Source organism: Sinohyriopsis cumingii, chromosome 4, assembly GCF_028554795.1.
Source record: "Sinohyriopsis cumingii isolate HCF-2022 chromosome 4, ASM2855479v2, whole genome shotgun sequence".
NCBI lineage: Eukaryota > Metazoa > Mollusca > Bivalvia > Unionida > Unionidae > Sinohyriopsis > Sinohyriopsis cumingii.
The window spans coordinates 86,600,247-86,621,823 of NC_142964.1; the positions used below are offsets into that span (position 1 = coordinate 86,600,247).

Here is a 21,577-nt window from a genome sequence, read left to right on the forward strand (position 1 = left end):
CAAAATTCTGAAGATTTTTTTTTATCATATACCAAATGTGTAGCTTTCACAGGTATTGGTCTTCAGTGTGCACTCTCCCTTTACATATATTAGCATGATTGCCATAGCAAAGTAAATATGTACTTGCTTAAGGTCACTTACATCATTTAGTAAACTACAAATGCATTATAATTACCGAGATTTTTAAGGCATTACTTCTGAGACTTTTTTAACCTTATTTTAGAAACATTTAATTTTTTTGTGGTGGTGCCTATGCTTCATTTGGAGCAACTTAAAATTTTCAGTGTAATTACTGGTGATTTCTGACAATTTTAATGCAATAATGCATAAACTGACAATGGCAAATTACAGCAAAAGAAGTTATTGTCTGTATGGCTACAGTATCGTGCTTATGTTCAATGCCATGCGTAATAAAAACACAAGAAAATTAAATATATCTACTGATTTTTTAAACATTTTATATTAATTCATAGCATTTCCATCCAATAATTTATAACAGTGGTTAAACATGCTGATTGGCAAGTAGGAAATAATTATCTAAGGTGACCAAAGACATAATACAATAAATTTTTTTTATTCGTTTCATGTCCCAACTGTAACAGACTATGAGCAAAAATTTATGAAAATAATTCGGGGTGTCCCAGCTTTAATACTGTCCCAAGACTTACATTCAGGATGGCATGTACCAACTGACTGAAAATTACCACTAGTATTGGTCACCAAGACATATGCTGTGTTTGCAGACTCCAAATGTTGCAGCATCATGATACATATATCACAAGGTCAATACATATATGTATAAATTCATTAATCAGGTATTATATGTATCCTTTCATCCAGGTAGTCACATGCTTTTTACACACAAAAAACAACTTCTGGTCAATTTAGTTCAAAGTGATATAAAAATAACTCCCATTAACATAAAAATGTACATGAATCATCCATTACTAGAACCTGGCATATACAAACATCAGCCCAAGTGCAGTTCATGTGCAGAAATTGAAGCCCATGACATACTTAAAATTAAGTCTATGAAAATGTTATTGTAACTGGGTACGTATTTTACTCATTTCTACCATTTCTCACTGACAACAAATTGGATCAAACATGGCTGACATGAAATTTGTATGACTGTACGGCATTAATATGCTCTCAGTTCACTGTACAGATCCAGAAAAACATAAGTGATAAAACAAGTCTTTTGTGACAAATGACATTCTACTGAACGAAAAGAGTTTCTAGGAATCAAAGATAAAAGATTTCTTGTATTTAACGCCGAGTATTGAAACTATATCTGTTATTAAAAGAAGCAACATCATTTTCATTTAGGGCCAACGAGCAATCTTAAGAAGTCTACTGGTGAAAACCCCGTGTTGATATGACTTTCCATTCAGGAGGAACAGCAATATAAAAAAATCAAGATGGCCACCATAGCGTTCCTATTGGGTGTTAAGATCAACATTTTTTTTCTTGAGAACTAACAAAACAGTAATAGAGGTCTTTCAGTCAAAAGTCCATATTAATATGACCATCCATTCAGATGTAGCATAACAAGATTTACAAGCTGGTCACTATGGTGACCATATTGGATGTTCTAGTGGCACCATTTTTATTTAGGACCAAATAGAATACGAGCATAATGAGTGTTTAAATTTTCATGGCAACACTTCAAGAAGTTTTAAAGTAGGAGCGAACAAAAACTTCACTAAAAGATGAACAAGAGACAGGTGGTCAATTGGTCATCCATAATCTCTTCTGCTCCATAACCACTACAGACATGCATGCATGCAGGTTCTGACTTTCAAATTAATGGAGGAATTGGTACTCCTTAGGGTTACTTTTGTTTAAGAAAAAGATATTCATTTGGATTATTTACCTAAAGAAAAATAAAAGACTAGCATCATTCTCATGAGAATAAAAAAGCCATGTAAACTTTTAATTTTTGGAGATGTTAAATAACCTCTTAATGAAACATTCTTTACAATATAACATTTTCTGCAGTATCAAATATCAGCAATAAAATTATTTTTTTATACTCCAGTGCAATTATAATTTGCCTTGTCATAATGTGATTCAAGATATAATATTACACCACTACTGACACCATGACCCAAACTGCATAAAAAGAAAGGGTTGACGAAAAAAACAAAACATGAAGCTAAGTGTTTTACAATTAGTTCCATTTCAAATCACTGATATTTAACATACAATTTGACAATTCCTATCATACCATGGTTAGGTACATTAGACTATTCATAAATACATTGCAGTTCAGTACACAATGTGATCATCAGTTATGGACACCTATTGTATGTACTGCATTATAATGTGAGATAGCTGTATTGTACTTCCTGCACAATCTGCACCTCAAAAGCTCTATGATGGAGTCCCATTGTAGTGACCGTGTGTGTGTGTGCATATGTGTGTATATAGGGGCAAAATCCTGGTTGAAACATTTTTTAAAAAAAGGCTTGATTGTCTCCATCTCCACTGATATACAATTCTGTTTATCTGTGTTTTACCTTTGGAGCTGCAGGTGGATCAGTGAGGATGCTGTTGAGCAATCCCAGTTGAATCTCCTCATGCTGGGGTGCTCCTTTACAAACCTGGAATACAAAAGGCCATTATTTTTACAGTGCAGGTTTCACAGATAACCCATAAAACCCTGTGGCTAATATATACAAAATGGAACTAGAACTGCAAAAGATTTCCCCATGTTAATCCACATACTATTCACTGCATTCTCCAAACCACCACCATCATCATACTACCTCACCCTACCTTCCATGCCAGCCAGTGACCAAGGGATCATAATGCAGAATATGTCATGCATGAAGTGTCCTTCTAGTATGGCTGCATATCTGTACATGTAAATCCCACTATTAATGAAAACTGTCCATGAACGCCTTGATAATAAGCATGTATTCAAGTGTGATCAAAAGCTGATTAGAAATATTGCCTTCAAAGTGGTAACAAGATTAGCATATCTGATGCAAGATCACTACATTAGCACATTCATTATCAAATTCTAATGCAATCTGATTGTATATTTAAAATTCGACCAAAATCAGATCACAAATATGGCCCCCAGAGTCATAACATGGAATTGCTGATAGACAATGGACAAGGGATGCAGGGCTATGCAACACACTCACTTGAACTTATGACCAGCTGAGTTAAAAATATAAAAAATCTTATTGGGCCAAAATTTACTGAATTTCAAATTCCTTCATGAAATGCAGGTGTGTTCTGTTCCATTTTTATCCATAATTTACTGTTCTGAATTCTGCATTTGCACATCTCCATTTTTTCAAAATGTTTTTAATATTTTAATTGCATTCATTCTGTATTTCCCTTGTTTTCCATCTTTGCTAGCCAAGGTTCTGATGCTTTCAGCCTATCTACACCTTGGCAGATTGCTAAGATATTTCAGTGCTTCTGGTCTGTGAATTTCATTTGATGCAGTGGCAAGCCACCACATTCAATTTAAATGAAGTTGTTTAAACATGAACACTGTTCCTACAAGATCGAGACAAGTGGAGCACACACCTGGAATGGACTCATAAATAAGCAATTTTCTACTGCTGGTCCGTATTTGTACAAATACATCCTTTCCCTTAAATATACATGTAACGGTTCTCTCTGCCATATAGTCATCCTTTTGATGTTAAACTTACAAAGAATCCTTTTGAAGTCAAATGCCTCAACCATTTTCAGCAAACATACAATGTACCGCTTTTACATGCTATTGGTTAATTGGGATTACATACTAAGGGAGATAACTCATGAAATCCAATATATGTCACTAGGACAAAGCTCTGAAATATCTCTACAATCCACCAAGGATTTGATAGGTTTAACACATTAGAACCTTGGCCAGCAAAGATGCTTGCTTTCAGCCTGCATTCTGTTGACCTTCTAGCTGCAATTGCTGTTCTGTTTTCTTCTTCCTGTTTCATTGGCAAAAATACTTGATTTATTGTCTGTATAACCTAGGAGATAAGTTACTGGGGGTATGCATAGACCCCACAGTTAAAGTCAGCTGCACATTGAAATTTGGGGGGGGGGGGGGCTAATTATAATTATAAAATATTGATAAGCTTTTACTGCATTTCTTTTCCTGGTACTACTCTCCATTCCTCCTCTATGTAAATAAATAAGTTTTATCCTTCACCAGTAAGTGTATATACATATAGGATGTTAATCTCAATACAAAACTTGCATGCTATAACTCAGGTGCCAAGTCCATGGCGGTGATAACAGACCATGTGGCCACATCTAAGGTTATATATCCAAGCCCAATAAAAGTACATATATGTCGAGTTATATGGTGGGGATCTTAATGGTTTCTAAGTTGAAATCCAAGGTCAACAACTCTATGCCCCTCAGCATGACCTGGATCCTAATTAAAACACTTCAACTGATATGTATCAATACTTAGGTCAGTAATCACATCTCACCCCCAAAACATTCTTAGACATATTAGTCTCAATTTGGTAGTTATTTTAAATTATACAAAAACCATTCCCAGCCTCAAGCTCAGCCTCCTGGGCATGCATAAAAACTTTAAAACCTAATATACCTTTCCTTCAATAACTTGTGCACAATGGGGTCAAAAAAAAAACAGTGGCATAAATGAGGGAACAAGTTTCTGAGGGACCTCTGGAGAATTACATAAGGGAAGGGCATTTACTTTGGGAAGAGGCTGTGGTGGTGTGGGCTTAAGTGGCTGAATATACATTTAAAATTTGCAGTGGGGGAATAATTATCAGTAAAGAGCTTTTACTAATGAAGCATAAATTACCTACATTTTCAATGTCTAATTAATGAAACATCATTAAAAACATTACTCCAAGTGGTTTCAACATGTCAGTCAGCAAAAACTCTGTATTATGTCAACACTTCTTCATGAACGTGAATACATTTTAGTGTTATTATTAATTCATAATATAGCTAGAAAAAAAATGTTACATTTGAAAACTACTGATGCTGATATTTCATTGCAAGTCACAGCCAAAATTTCTGTTCATCCTTAAAGCAAAGCTCTGCATGCCAATTTTGGAAATTTTAAGTTCACTATAAATTTTAAAACTCACTTCTCCATAATAAACCCTATCTGTGAAACTAAGCTTTTAATGCAACTCGTAAGCCTTTTGCATTGTTCCTTTGCTGTGTTGGTCACATTTGCTAATGAGCGTGAAAAACCACTGATTAATGTTAGATACTTCAATTATGTTACCTGTGCTTGCAGTGCTCAAATAGTCCATTGAAATGAGTTGACTTGACACACAAAATAGTGATGACTAGCTCTTATGCAGGTAGATTCACAATAAATATCCTTTTAGTTGCTTTCATAGAAAAGACTAATTAATGTGATAAACTTTGCATGTCAACTTTAAACTGACTGCACCAATACAATCAACACAAGTAAGAGATCAAAACACAGGATACAAGAGGGCATATTGCATTTATGATGATTACACCGAAACTGAATTAAATGATAAAACTGAAACACAAATTTCACTTGGCAAACTTATTTCATTGGTCTTTATTTCTAAAAGTACTGCCACCAGCAAGCATAATAGAAAAAAAGTAATACAGGTCATGTATGCAGATTTACAGTTTCAATTAAATATAAATTGTTTTAAAATTTAATGCTGATTTTGTTTAACATATGTTTATTTAATCCTGATTATTGAATGCCCTCGCAGATTAAAAATATTGATCACTATGGACTTTTACAATTGAGGCCAGGTACTAAACTTAGTAAAGAAAAGAGTCTGTTGAGTCTAATGGTCACAGTATAGTGTGGTATGAATTTATAGCTAATATTCCTCTATAATTATAAATTAAATATTCAGATCATTATTAATGGAGGTAAACATGCTTACTTCTGTCTGAATGTATGATATAGTTTTTCACCTTGAAATTCCTAAACTTGTTTACAACTTTGAATGTTCTAACCAGGAGACTGGCCTACATCCTGGCTCCATTAATGTGTCATTATAATATCTTATTTGTATGCTATGGACAAGAATTCAAATCAAAGAATTAGTATTCGTTGCTGTGACCTGGACACTTAGGGCATTGTGTTATTTGCATGAAAAATTACTTGTTCCTACCTTAACATCAGAAGTGGAATCAGTCTTATTGTTGTGTCCAGTTTTCAATTAGGATGGATTTATTTATTTAAATTATTCACTGAAATTACAAAACGCTCAATAATACTTCTTCGACAAAATCATTAATTTGGAATTAGAGTGAATTCAGTCAAAGACCAATGGAATTATATTATTGTGATATATCAAAAGAATGTTAGCACATGGCACATCGCCACATTTAGGAGTTTTTGCTCTTCTAGATATACTGATGCTGCATTCTAAGCCTTTCTCATATACATATCTATCAACATATTATATTACATTATGTATTTTTTCATAACTTTAAGTATCGGTATATGGTTTTAGTGTGCCAAGGAAACAAAAATAAAATAATTACAATATAATTTCTTGAAAATATCCCATATATTATCTCATTTTTTTAACATCATATTGGAGTATTATATTTGGGGCAGCTGACTTTTAAATTTGTAAATCCCTGCATGTTAGACACCAGATCTGCACCATTTTTCTTTAGGGCTAACTAGATATGATGTGAAGTCTTCTGGTGAAAACACTATATCAATATGACTTTCCATGTGGAGGAATAGTGATAACAAGATTTTTAAAATAGCCACTGGCAGTCATTTAAGACCAACTAAACATTATAAAAAGTCTTTAACTGAAATAAATAAAGGTCTTTTATGAAATATTTCATGACGACTGCTATAGTCAGATCAGCACCACTTTCATTTATGACCAACTAGATACCATAAGAAGCCGTTTAGTGAAAACCTCATACTGCCATGACTATTCAATATGATTTTTGAGATGGCATCATTGTGGTGGCCATACTGGATGTCAGATCAGCACCATTTTTATCTCAGACCAACTAGATATCATGTCTTTTGGTGAAAAACAAACATTAATAATTTTTTTGATGCATGGGCAGAGGGATGGATGGATGGATGTACAGATGGGATGGATGGAGTTGCAATAACAACATTTTCAAGACGACCACCATGGTGGCCATAATGGATGTCACATCAGCACCATTTTTATAAAGGACCAATTAAACATCAATAGAAGTCTTTTTAGTGAAACTAAATTTTATTTTGAATAACCATCCATTTAGAAGGGGTAGCAAAAACATGATTTTCAAGTTGTTCACTGTTGCAGTTATACTGACTTTTTACACATGATCACCATTTTCATGTATGATCAACTAAACATCATATGAAGTCATTTAGTGAAAACCTAATGTTTATATGACCATCAATTCAGAAGGAGTATTGATAAGAAGATATTCCAGGTGGCTGCCATGGCGGACATCATACCTGCGTTATTTTCATTTAGGACCAACTAAACATCATGAATCATGAGTAGTATTTGTAGTGAACGCCCCATCTGACATCTATCTATTCAAGAGAAGCAGCAATAATGAAAATAACTTATGTTTAGCACAAAATGGCAGCTCAGGTATGCAAAGAGGATTAATAAGGTTCAAACAGAATTGTTTTGTGTTCCAATGGTTGTGTAAATGTTTAAATTTTCTTAATGTACATTATTCATGAATGGATTTGATAATCAATTAACTTCAAGCTGTTGCTAAATTTCCATGGTTGAAAAGACAGAATAAGATTCATTACAATGACAGACAATTTTTCACAACTTAACTAGCAGTTACACTGTGTTTGTTGTGGCATTCATAAAACAACAACCATCACTGATATGATGACACAATCACCAGTGCTTGTTATCTGTGGAAGTTTTATTTCAATAAAATGAAATAATAACAAATGCTGAAAGATACTGTATGGATATGTTTTACACATTTTATAGTTGCAGTTCTCAATTTCTCACAAATTTAAAGATGTCTTTTGCATTTTGTAAATTTACAATTTCTTTAAGGCACACTTCTAGTAACAAAGAAATGAAAGATGCAGGTCATTCCCTTTAACCTCCTTTACAATAGAAAACACAACTTTGGTAAATGCATTTCCATTTCCCTCCAAACAAGTAAAAACAAAAGTAAATGATGGATGGTATTGATAATACAAATTCTAAATGAATTTCTCAGACCATACACAGAAAAGGACTATACTTAATGCTTTCTCCCCTCTGTCCATGTCCACATTATTGAGTGGATAATCCAACACCCATAATACATGTATATGTACTGTACAAAAAAAATACGAATGAAGTTTTAAAACTTACGTAAGTGTTGAGTTCATTATTAGCTTCTCTCTCTGACAGGCCATTAGTCAAACTGCAAACTATACTGAAACATCTCTCCAGGCGCTGAAAAGATAGATAATTTCAAAATGACATCATAAAGTGGTATTTTTGGTGTGACAATTTCAATAAGTAACACTGACCTCTTTGGATTAAAAACAAGAATATTTGGCATTACCATTATCCTGACAATTCCTTCACAGGAAGTTCTGTCAGTGATCTATCCAAAAGAAAACTATTTAACTAGAATTTTTATGGCACAGTCAAGCTTAATCAGACTGCAGCATGTATAGTTTTCAAAACTAAAACTGACATGACAAACATAGTAAAATACAACAACACTCAACTTCATCAGCTCTTTAGTTGTTATGTTGCGGTCATGTTTGTATGAAAATAGGTATACAAAATATTCCAGTGTAAACAAACCCTGTCAGATCGCATATATCTACATTTACTAACTGGACTCTTCTACATGACCTTTGATGATGCCATCATATTGAGGGCAAAATGATATACTGTCAATAGTTTGACATTTTAAAAGTAAATAAATAATAGCCTGTTACAACTGACAGTCACAAATTCAGCAAGAAAAGTTTTGCAAGAGAAAAATTTTATACCGTAAAACCTGTCTATTAAGACACTATGATAGGCTATCACCTTGTGATACCAGGCTCTCCAGTACAGATGTAGTGATTATACAGTGTTATGACCTGTCATGAGACCATATTTTTTGGCAGATAGGTTGGTCTTTTAAGACAGGTTCTACTGTACTAGAACACTTTAAACTTTAAAATGCATCAATAATAAAAGGGTCACATTTATAAATAATCTTAAAAAAACAACTATGTCTTTTTTTTATATCAAAAGCCAGGTCTATACAGTTGTTAAGAGTAAAACTACACAGACCCTGATCTGCAAGCATATTCTGCAATAACAATCAGGGTTTTTGTTGTTTGCGGCTTCATTTGACTTGTACACGAGTATATATAGCAGTCATCACATTACAAGGAGATCAAAGGTGCAGAATTGTTTTAAATAGATGTAAAAGAGTGTACATTATATGCACACCATGTGATAAATAGTAATATTATACTTCTTTGATGTGAAACATTTCACCAGTCTTCTTATACCGGGCATTTTCAAATCCAAGATCAATAGGTGTCTTGCTTGTCTTTAATGCAAGACATCCACAAAATATGGTCACGATGAAATATACAGGAGTGAAATCAGTTTGCCAAAACCAATTTTTTCACTCAGTCTGTAGCCTTGACCTCTGACCTACTGACCCAAAATATTCAGAGATATATTTCTGGTCTATAATGGAAGGCATCTACAAAGTTAGGACATGGCTTGTGGCACAGGACTTTAGTTATTCTGAGGAAACTGCTTTCCTTCTTAAAATACCTGTAACCTTGATCTTGGATTTTTTAAAACCTCTAATCAATGCACGCCTCCTGTAAAATCAGGTTATTCACAAAGTTTGAACAAGGCCTGATATCCCCGACTGTTCATTTTCAAAGACAGACAAGTAAAATTGTCCAAGGCAATAGTATGGGACTAGTGCTTTTTCTCATTTTAACAAGGGTTTTGGAAATTTCTTGCAAAATGTCAAGGAATGGCTAATTTTGTAATTTATTTGCAGTATTGATGTACAAATGATCAAACACGCAAAATAATAATCAAATTTGGTTACATCATAAAAATTCACCCATTAAATCAAGTCAGGCAAATTCTAATTTTCATACTTTATCACTTTATCTACCTTTATCTGTCCATTCATGCGTACTAACTGCTTCAATCAAACTCAATTTACTAATTCACAAACCTGTCATACTACACAAAGTGGTTATTGATAACTGTCATATGTGCCCATTTCTATTACTGCCTTAAAGCATACTGGTATAAGCAACCAAACTACCAGCTAGTCAAAACACTTCAGACAAAATAAATCCAGTATGAATAAATTGCAGTGCTTTAAATGGTCTTATTCTACTGCATTTACTCAACACAGATGCTCATAAGTAGATCCCCCTTTGATTTCAATCCAGGAAGTCAATGGAACAAATTTAAGAACATAAGTGTGCTACCTTTGTGAACTGAATAAATTACAGTATCGAGTCTTTCATTATTTATAACTGACTAAATTGAGGATCATCATCAGCATGCTGTACTGCATTTGAAGTGAAACAATTATGCAAAAGCAGCACTCTTTGTCTGCATTTAAACAATAAATTGTATGTTATGGTCACTTTAGTAGTTGCCAAATTTCTATAATATATGAATAGTTAGTTTAACATATTTTCATGGCTGAAGCTAGATCCACAGCAATGATGATTTATTTCGAATCTAAATTAATGGCAAAAGGAACTGAATTCAAGAACAGTAATTCTGAAATAAATGTAAATTATTACTGGAAATGCTGGCGGATAATGAAAGAGCACTAAAGTTAAATGTGAACATGATCAGAAATGAATAATTCCATAGTGCAGCTAATTTCGTGTAATCCATATATTCTGTCTGCATGACGCACCTGAACACATAATAAAAAAATTATTACAAAATGTAAGTGTCGTGGGAAAAGAGTGATAGTACATGTTAAGTGCAGTTTACAAAGTTCAGGTAGGAAAACTTTCAACAAAAAATTAGAATATCTCATTTTTTAGCACTACTAGTTCATTAAGTGCTATCCACTATTGTCCTTTGTCCTTTAAAATATTATGTCCCCCATAGTCAGAGGATGGGGGACACAGTGTTCTTGCCTGCCATTTGGATCATAAGTGCAACACTGGTTTTCCTAACCTCCATTTTTTTTCTTCACTCGTGTAATTCTTGCTGCAGTTTTTTTAATCAAATGTCCTTTACAGCAGAATATTAAAATCATTTATGGATTTTTTAAAATCTGATAATCTACCAAATGAGCTAATATGGCCAAAAAATAAGCAAGATTTCAAAATGAGTCTTTAATAAGGCATTAAGAACCTATAATATGAATTTAATCTGGTAATTCCCGACTTTTGTAAACCTTCGTTTTAGATATAATAATTTCATAATTCACACTTGTAATTCATCATAGATCGTTGATCCAATTATGATTAGTATCCTCCTCTGGTTCACAGAGAGATGACCAAGACGCATGCCTTTTCCTACTTGGTATTACTTGAAATGACATGTGATTCAATCTCCAGATAAAAAAATAAAAAAATGTTCAGTCTCTACTTCCATGCCCAATCTAGAGTGATAATCAAGTTCCAGCAGTGAAGAGAGGACAACAGATGACACAAGACAAATAACAGAATAAAAAACAAAAACAGATTGCAACAAATTATTGAATGATAGCACTATAAATTATGTAGTATGGATGGGGGGGGGGGATAGTTGCAGCATGAAACAGATGAAATAAGAATGGCCAGTAAATGCTTACATATATACAAACAGGAACAGACAAATGACATGTCAAACATTTTGCCTACAGTCTGACTGAAATACAACAAATGAAAGCATGTAATGAATATAAAATACAACAAGAATATTTACACATGCTGTGACATAAACTAAACATTTATTCAAAGTGAATATACTTCCTCCAATTTTTTTTAGAGACAAATGTAGAATATTTTTACAGCTAAATAATTCAACACAAATTTATTAGATTGATAGAAATAATGTAACAGCATTCTCTTCTTTAAGCCCATTATTTTGTTGTTTATTTATGATTCAAACATTTTTTAAAACCTCAGATTTGCTCATTTTCTTGAATCTTGATTCTATTATCATCTAAGTAACCAAGATATGCCAAAAATTCCACTGAATCCTACAGCCTATAATGTGTTAAAACCAACAAAATCAAAATCCTCTCGAGAGTTCCTCTGAAGAGGCAACCAAACAGAATATCAAAATAGTACAATTTCTCTCCCTAATATGGGCCATCCCATTTCCAAGGCATGTATACTATGCATTACCCTGACATCACGGATCACATAAATGACCCATTATTACATCTTGGAATTTCGAGACATTTTTCATCCTTCATTTTAAACAAATATCACAAAGTTATGGGCTTTTTTTAAAACGTTCTATTTAGATAGTGAGTGTACTTAGGTAATGTTTTCAAAATATTACTAAATGGCTTCTCTTGCAATTTTAAATGCAATTTTGTAAATTATATAAGTAAAGTGATTTGAACATCTTTCCAATGTATCAAATGAGATGATCTTTTTATGGGATACAGACAATCACAAACATTCATTTATGTCAGCAAAAAAGGAAAACTATTGACAACACCTACTTCCCTTTCAACTATTTAACACAAAGTGACTAACTCTTGCAGTTCAAATTATGACCCCTCTACAATTCTGTCCTAATTCTGTTTGCAGTTTATCATACTCTGCCTTACCATCTTGGAGATCGGTGTTTGCTATTTACCATAGACTGAAACAAACAATAACCACCAATCAGAATAGAATGTAGCCTATTCACTGTGTGACATAATTATGAAGTCATAGCATGAATATGGTTCAGGCTACCTCCTATACCTTAAAATGGAGCAAATAAAACTATTGTCCAAGACAAAAAAATGACTAGTCAACATCTACTACCTAAGTAGTAGTGATAAGTATTGCCCGGAAAACATGTATTGCAATACAGTGTGATCGCGATTTACATGAGGTTTATGTTTTTGAACCCACACGCATAATCCGAGATTCACGTAGATAATTTTCTCCGTATAAATTCAGGATGTTAAAATTAGGGGGTGCTTCTGCAAAGTAGAGTAAAATAAAAAAATAAAAGTTTTCATAAAAAGCATAGGGAAACGAAATTAAAACACAGAAAATATAAAATAAAAACATAAAATTATAAATTTTAATCAATAGAACATGCACATGTAATTAAAAAATGAAAGCTGCATTCCACACGTACTTTCACTAAGGTTCAAAGCATGCTTTATCATGGCAGTACTCTGACCAGCTTTATACCTTTTCACTACTTCAAGTTTAACCTCTAAAGAAATAGCCCTCCTTGGTCTCTTCGGACTATCACTTGCTTGTCTTTAAGATGCCATCACTAATAACGTTCCAAAATTGTACTGTAACAAACAATTTGTACATGTACATACGTATGCAGCATGGAGGCCACAATAAACAGAATGGTGGGGACGTAAGAGCTGGGCATTGTGGGTAACGTTTGCGTGTGATGGTGGCACAATCTATTTGTATGAGAGAGTTATCTCCATAGTAACAATCTTTTTCATGTTTTTCCCCATCTCGCTTTATTTCAAATTCACGTGAATTGAGATCACGTAAATTGTGATCTCACTGTATGTTGCAATATAGCACGTTTGTATTGCAATCTGTATCAATATGTCTTGGTCTCTGACAGCATTTATGATTCAAACATTATATATGCTTATTTTGTACTGTAATAACGAGCAATTTCCTTGCATGTAATAAAACCTGAACAAGAAAATAAAATCATGTTGCTTTTTAGTTTACCAAAACACCGACTAAATACAATATTTGCTCAAATTATTTAGCAAACAATAAACACATCAACATTAGTGAAAACTTCTACCAGCAGGAAACAAAAATTTGCAGAAAAGTCGCAGTATTTTGCCTGATTAGAAGCATCTTCTAACTATTTCAAATGATTATAGGATCATATACTGCATTACAATCATGATTTAGAAGAAGAAAAAAAGTACAAAATAAATGTACTCACAAATTTTAACGTCAACAAATCTCTTGTTTTGATTTGAAAAAATGAATGAATAATATATTCATCAATGATCCAGGTTTCAACATGAAAGACTAACAACTGTGAGGTACAAGCACAAATGTATCTCCTCTCTGACTTTCAAATACATATTAGATAATTTTCTATGAGAACTTGTCTAGATGGAATGACATATCACAGATCAAGCACCGATGCCATATTTAAGAATTCCTTTTATGACACCACTGTATGGATGCAAGTCTTGAATGATGAAACTGGCAATATCATAAGAGACAGCTGTGGATCTTTTGTGATGAAGATTTGTATTTAGACTGTGCAACTAGCATACCCACAATCACTGGTTGACAACCTGAAACATTTGGCATGTCTTTACTGGAATCTTCAGCTCTTGTGCCAGGGACTGTCTCGTGTTGTTGCACAGTAAATGGTGGACTAAATAAGTTGAAAGACTTGTTGTTCCACCTGCTTGTTTGATTTCGGTGACCGTTTTGTTAAGTGCATGGGTGCCTAACTCTTTTTAATAAAAAAGTATTCCCAATAAACTATTTTCTTTTGGGTTTTCATGAAAACATATTTAGAAGCTGCAATGTTGGTAATGATGTTAAGCCTAATGGAGTGTTTAAAGTTAGTTCTGGCCAGTGTAGGTGAAGATAAAACATTGTATACCAGAATTTCTATAATCATTATGCAACAAACTGTTGTAAACATGCTGAAGAGAGTTAACTTTTTGAGGACGTTGGTTAATTATAAAGTTAATTAAGTCTATATCAGGTAAACTGGTATGTTTATGCTAACCATACTTTGTCCACCATGACAGATAACAAGATTCTCATGGTAACTCATTTTTTTCAAATAACGCCTGCTATGTCACATATTGATATTCTACAGTATGTTATTTAATGAATTTGCTATACTCTGTCTACATTTCCAAATAAAGCAGAAATGTCCTCATATGGAACTAGAAAAAAGAAAATATTTGATAAAGAAGGTAAACACCAAATTACATGTATTTCTACAATGATATGCAGCAGTTCTGGCATTTAATACATGGCCTATTCAATTTCTTTTATTGTATGTTAGGAACATGTTCAAATTTTTCGGACCTCTTCTGTGGCTTAGTGGTTAAAGCTTCCACCTCGGATGCAGGAGGTGTAACTGGTTCAAACCCTGGTCGAGTCATACCAAAGACCCTGTAAAAATAGTACTAACAGCTGCTTCACTAGGTGCTCAGCATTAAGAGTTAGTGTAAGGACTGGTCGGCCTGGTGCTACATGTCTGCCACAGGATGCACCAGTGCTAGACATCACTATAAACTGCCACACTGCAGATCGTAGCAGTATGACTGAAAAATTGTTAAACCTATGTTAAAAAATCCAAATCACACACAATTTTTTTTATAGTAGGCTGAAAAAATGTTAGGTGTGATAAACATATGCTCATCTTAGTACCCAGTGCAAGATGTAGGGGTACTAATATCAGTACTATATGTGACACTGCAAAAAGACACCAAGCAACAGGGAATGATCAGTAAGGTACTTAAATTGTACATTGGGGATCAGTTTGCAATGACACATTTATAGAGATCTAAGTTATGGGCTAATGAATGTGCACATTTTATAACAAAATTAACACAGAATCATCATCAGCCAGATTTCGAACTACACAATTTGTCACGTTGCATTAACCGTTTGAAGTGGAAGTGATGGCTGTCAATAGTTTTCCCTTTAACTTGCCGGTCTAAAATCGCCATGTAAACACTGGCCGAGTATGTCACGAAAAAGCCATCTATCCCCAACCTTTTGCCTAAGGATTTGTATGTGATTTAAGAATAATGTTCATGTCATATTTTTTAATCGCCATAAACTAAATGAATAAAACAAAACAAATATGCACTGCCATCAAGATTCCTGACAAGACCAGGGACAATGCATACCTCATCCAAGTCATCTTTTCCTTTCGGCTCTAAAACTGTTGTAATGAGTATCCGTGACTGTTGCGGCTTCGCTTGCTGCTGTTCCATATCCATATCTTGATTTTTATTAGATCAAAAAATCTTAAAAAGCATGTATAATTCAACCAACAGCACTCTGCATCTTGACACATGTATATAGGCCGCCTATGCTATTTTTAGTAACCACTTCCGTCTTAAACGGCCGCCATATTTTTGTCCTTGTCTTTAGAAAATTCCAGTGTCTAGCTTTTGCAAAGGATGCATTCACCTCAGTCAATTTCTGGAGATTAGGAATTGTGTTCTTATAGGTTTTCAAACTGAAAAATATGAAATGTTTGTAGTAGTTTCATAGATACGCTTAATAAACATGAGCTCTAATTCTAGCACTTCTTTATGTATTGCCACAAACCAGTTCATGTTCTATTTGTAAAGTCGTAAACTCAAATTGTATGCTACCCCTCAAATATACAAGCAATAACTAGTATTTAAAATAAGTAAGCATAGTTCATACAAGCAGTATGCTCTTTTTAATGAAATGACGAAATTGTGAGCCTGATAACGACATTAATGATCAATCTATTTCCTTCTTTGCCCCATGTGCTGATGCAACCGCTGTTCAACATAAACCGGTGTGATTACAACATCCCCTAACTAGTTTCATATAAATAGCTCCTATATACAGCAGTTTAACCTATAACTAGTTTATTTCTGAATAAGCATGGCAGATATACAAGACTCTGTCGGAGAAATGAGTTTAGGTAAGTGTGATGATGCTAACAAGTGCATGTCAACTTTCAAGCTTGATTTCGATTTAACGTTACATTGGACTTCGCATTTCATGCTTTCAATATGTACGTTTTTATGTTACAGTTTTCATTTTTATTATCATGGGAAATACCAGACTGTAAATATTGAATGTTTATATTATTATGTGGCACCATTGGATATAGTGTGAGCTTATGTACAGTTTTAATGATTTAAATTTGTCAGTCTCGGATAATTGTATTGCCATATGTTCTTATATATTTTTCAGTGCAGATACATTTCATAACATCATGCGCCATAGACTTTGTTGGCAGGACATTCATATATTCATAAAATTCAATAAAGTTTACTTTGCAAGAAATGTACGTAATAACTCTATGAAGCTGGCATTAATGAAGTTGTCTCCAAAAACGCCAACCTCAATCATTTTGCACCAATTGTCAAAAGTTGTAGCCATTTTCATAATACAGTACTACCCGTTTATTTTGATGTCCTTGTGTCCAAGGTTGTATTGTTGATTCAAGTGAATGTTGAGATGGTGGGTGGGGTGCTACAAAAATCAAATTTCTCATAGAAGTGAAATTTGTAAGAGTTAACCTGTCATCATTGAGTAGGATTTACACTGACATTGTTTATTGACAATTTACACTAGTGTTGAAGAATCCATAATGTGCAAAGTGCTGTACATGTATATAAAAAGTCAAGCATGGATAACATCTCGATAAATTTATATATCATTCACATCCCATTAGAAAACAGAAATAACTTGCATGTAAAACAAATGTTAGTCCTCATTTTGATATATATCATTGTCAACAAACACGTGTCACTAAACAATTATGTGAAGTATTCGTTGTTGCCAGAATTTCACATCTGTATAGTTGTGTACATGCTAAATGTACATTGCCTAGATTATCATCAGCTGGAGACGGTCATCTTGCTGAAGCAACCAAGGGGATGAGGCTGTTAATAGTGAAAGGAAAATGTGAGCAAATTAAAATGTTTAACAAACCAGATATATATGGTTTCAAAGATTTGAAATTTAATTTGCTTTATGCTGCCTTTGGTAGAGAAACATAAGTATAAACATTTTCCCTGCAAAGTAGAAAATGCAACAAACCAAGATTCCGTTGCATTTATTTAAGTTTAGTACTGACTTTCTCAGATGAAAGGCGCTTTTTTATTGAAGATTGTAGTCAGTTTGCTTTGATGAAGGGTTGTTGTTGTGGAGTTTAACGCCATTTTTCAGCGCACGATAGGCTATGCATGGTGGCCAGTATTAATGGTGGAGGAAGAACCCGGGAAAAACACGGGAAGAACCACCGACCCACGAGAAGCTACTGGCAAGCTTTCTCACATACCCACATTGGCTGAATCCTAGACTAGAACCCACACAGACAGAGGTGAGATGGCAGTGATCCATAACGGAGAGTGCTTTAGACCACTTGGCCAATCGGGGGCCCTTGATGAAAGGTGCATGGTTCATTGAAGTCAATGCTTAATGCAAAGCTGGTAACATCAGAATAATTATAGATTTTTTCCGGTGCTTCAAAAGTAATCTGTTTTCTTAAACGTTTCAGAAAAACTATTTTTTGGGGGGATAGATTAAAAACATTTGGTTGATTGTAGTTGTTCCTGGTGCTGCCATTGGTTGTTGATCGAATGTAGCTAATCCGGAATGTTCCTAGCATGACTATCTGATACTGTCACAGCATATATTACCCAGGCCAGGTGTTTGCCTAAGCAGATTATGATGTAAAAAAAATCCACTGTTAAGATTTGTTTGTCAATATGCACAAAGGATTTATTTATATAACAATAGATATGTTGCAGTACATTTTCTATATCAATCTTGTCCCATGAGAGATATATAATGGTAATATTTGAAACTCTACAGAGATCTCGGAAACGCTTAATTACGCGTATTTGGACACCAATTTTTTATCCGGGACGCAGAAAATCACTGAGGCAGGAGTCTTCTGTACGCATGTAATAGGTGTGCGACAAAATTCAAAAACTTGCCAGTCCTGCTTCAGCCACCTGCTTTGTGGGAAAATGTGTTGATCAGTTAGCTGTGCTGATATTTACAATGACAGAATTCAGTGGCTGAAAGACCCCTTGATGTACATACATGCTGCCATTATAAGAGTACATCAAAAAGAACATGATAGCTGGGCGGCAAGTTCAAAGGCTTTGACTGGCGGCCAGGTGGGAAAAAGGTACTGATATTTACAGTGATTGAATTCAGAGTCAGAAAGACCCAGAGATGTACATGTGGTCATTTATAAAGTACCTCAAATAAACAACTTTAGCTTTCGTTATTGTGTTCATTTCCGAATGTATCAAAATAGATAGTGCACGAGAATGTTGAAACTTAGACAAAATGCCATTCGTAAATTTGGATAAGTATTTTGGAGTTAAACAGCAAACTGACAAAGATTGTAACGAGATTCAGAAGAGTGCTAAAGCTGCTAGAATTGATAGTTCGGATAATACAGTAGCTAAGTGTAAGAAAGTGTGTGATGCCTAACTTATTGTTTGGAATAAATGCTTACTTGGATTGACAAAATTCAGTATCACTGTGATGGATGAACAAGAGCTATTTAAAAGGTACATCGACTGACCATACCTTTTTTTAAATGCAGCTCGCCTTAGCCTGGTTAGTTCCAGTGTTGTAGCGAAATGTATTCATCAATACATCTGTAGTTAGGCCTAGTTTTGATATCAGTTACGTTGACAAACAAACTCCTGCCCATTCACAAGCATATGTTTTGATAGCTAATTGACCATTAACCCTTTTCCGAGTAAGGTAGCAACTATCAATTTCTTGCATGATATCCTTTGATGATAAAACATACATACATGTGTTTTAAGATCAGAATCGGTGATCTGGATATATATTAACTGCCTCTTGTACACTATTTCGTCATAAAATTAGTTTGAAACTGTAAATGAACCAGTAGGCCTAATGGGAAATAAGTGTGGGATATACCAGTTTATTAGATTGTCTGTTTTCATAAATCATCGGGCAAATATTTTCAGAAAAATATACAAATCATTGAAAGCAAAGCCAAGGTATTGTTTTATTAAATATTTAACTTTAAAATGCAAATTATGTATGTCAGAAACGTGGAGGACAATGCTATGTTGTGGAATTCGTGAGATGCGCTATACGGTCTAAGCTGTTTTCCGACTTGACACGTATTTGCGAAAATACAGGGGAAAAAAACAGCAAATCAGATACTATTTAACCATTGCCTAAAATTACTACAAGGACGTAGACAAATAAATAAACCATAAATATGCAATCCTGTCAATGGACTGTTGTAATGAAGCTTTATTAAAGTGAGTGATTACATTACAAAAACCTCTCCATCTAAAAATAGATGCACTCACGTCTGTGTTCATTCTGTAGGAGAGAAGGGACTGCAGCTTTTGATGGTGGGACTCCTATTTTTACCACAAAAAAAACTGGACTCTTAGTTTTAAAACCTAGCGAGACCTCTGCTCTACATGTTTGCAGTTTATACAGATACTGTCGATTCAGATATTTTTATCTTTTCATGCCACTATTCCCATTCAGAAATGCATATGCAGTACACACTGCATTGATCATTTTTTTTACTATATTCATTACACATTACTCATATCTTGAAAAAAGAAAACACCTCCACTTAATTATTATGCACATAACATTTATAGATAGTGAAGAGTGCTGATTGGAGAGGAAGTTATACTATCCTTTGAGCGGCTTAAACAGCACAGAGGTTAGGGGAGGAAGTTGGATTTTGTACCATATATAAAACACAATGCATGATTATTTCATTTGTCGAAATAGTGTTCAGGCATGATTTATCTACGAAGGAGATTCAGCAATTAGCTGTAAGCAAAGCCCATAAAAAATAAATTTCAGTCTGATGGGTTTGCTGATGAATTTAAAATTTTGTTTTTGGAATGATTTAGGATATTTTCTAGTCAGATTAACTGTGGTTATGGAATAAAAAGTATCTTTGCAACTCAGAAGGCATCTTTGCTAGCCAAGGTTCTGATATGATAATCCTATATACACCTTGGCAGATGGAACAGATATTTTAGTGCTTTGTCTTAGTGACATCTATTGGATGTCATGAGTTTCCTTCTTTAGTCGCCTCGGAAGCAGGAGGTCATGGGTTTGAACCCCGGCCGAGTCATACCAAAAATGGTACTAACAGCTACCTTGATTGGTGCTCAGTGTTAAGAGGTTAGTGTTAGGACTGGTCGGCCTGGTGTCAGGATAATCTGACTGGGTGGGACATGATGCTACATGTCTGCGGCATGATGCCCCAGTGCTAGACATCACTATAAACTGTCACACTGCAGACATCGTAGCGATATGACTGAAAAATTGTTAAAAGCTACGTTAAAAATCCTAATCACACGCACACACACCTCTTTTAGTATATAATGCCAACTAACCAATAGCTTGTAACAGTGTTGTATTCTACATTGGCTGAAAATGGTGGAGGCAATTGACCTTTTCAGGTCAACTTTGTAAGTTTAACATTGAAAGTAGGACTATGTACCAGAAGGAAGCAATTTCAGGTATATTTGAGTGTAAGGTATTTATATAAAAATGGACCGGCAGTGGAAAATTGTTTATTTATCAGTCCATTCAAGCTGTGTGCTCCCCATGTCTCGATTGTGTAGGAACAGTGTTCAAATTTGTACAACTTAATTTTGAATGGATGTGGTAGCTTTCTGCTGGATCCAATGAAATTCACAGACTCAAAGCACAGAAATGTCTGCTCGATGCACCAAG

The 21,577-nt window shown here is 34.2% G+C and overlaps 2 protein-coding genes across 5 annotated transcripts in view; one reads left to right on the plus strand and one right to left on the minus strand.

The window, feature by feature from the left end:
• Positions 1 to 16,489, minus strand: part of LOC149801597 (integrator complex subunit 3-like) — a 129,839-nt gene extending 113,350 nt beyond the window's left edge. For 2 of the 4 annotated variants that reach the window (XR_016420693.1, XM_089955853.1), the window contains exons 1-3: positions 15,997 to 16,489; positions 8,316 to 8,399; positions 2,523 to 2,606 (exon numbers count right to left, since the gene is read on the minus strand). Coding sequence is in view for 2 of the 4 variants with exons in the window: in XM_089955853.1 (XP_089811979.1) it covers positions 2,523 to 2,606; positions 8,316 to 8,399; positions 15,997 to 16,089 (261 nt within the window). In the remaining 2 variants the exon portion in view is untranslated. The remainder of the gene's footprint in view (positions 1 to 2,522; positions 2,607 to 8,315; positions 8,400 to 15,996) is intronic. The other 2 variants (XR_016420692.1, XM_089955852.1) reach the window with 1 other exon arrangement.
• Positions 16,490 to 16,574: 85 nt separating this feature from the next.
• Positions 16,575 to 21,577, plus strand: part of LOC149801599 (asparagine--tRNA ligase, cytoplasmic-like) — a 54,874-nt gene continuing 49,871 nt past the window's right edge. Inside the window, exon 1 of the mRNA XM_089955855.1 lies at positions 16,575 to 16,772. Within this exon, the coding sequence (XP_089811981.1) occupies positions 16,733 to 16,772 (40 nt within the window). The 5' untranslated portion in view covers positions 16,575 to 16,732. The remainder of the gene's footprint in view (positions 16,773 to 21,577) is intronic.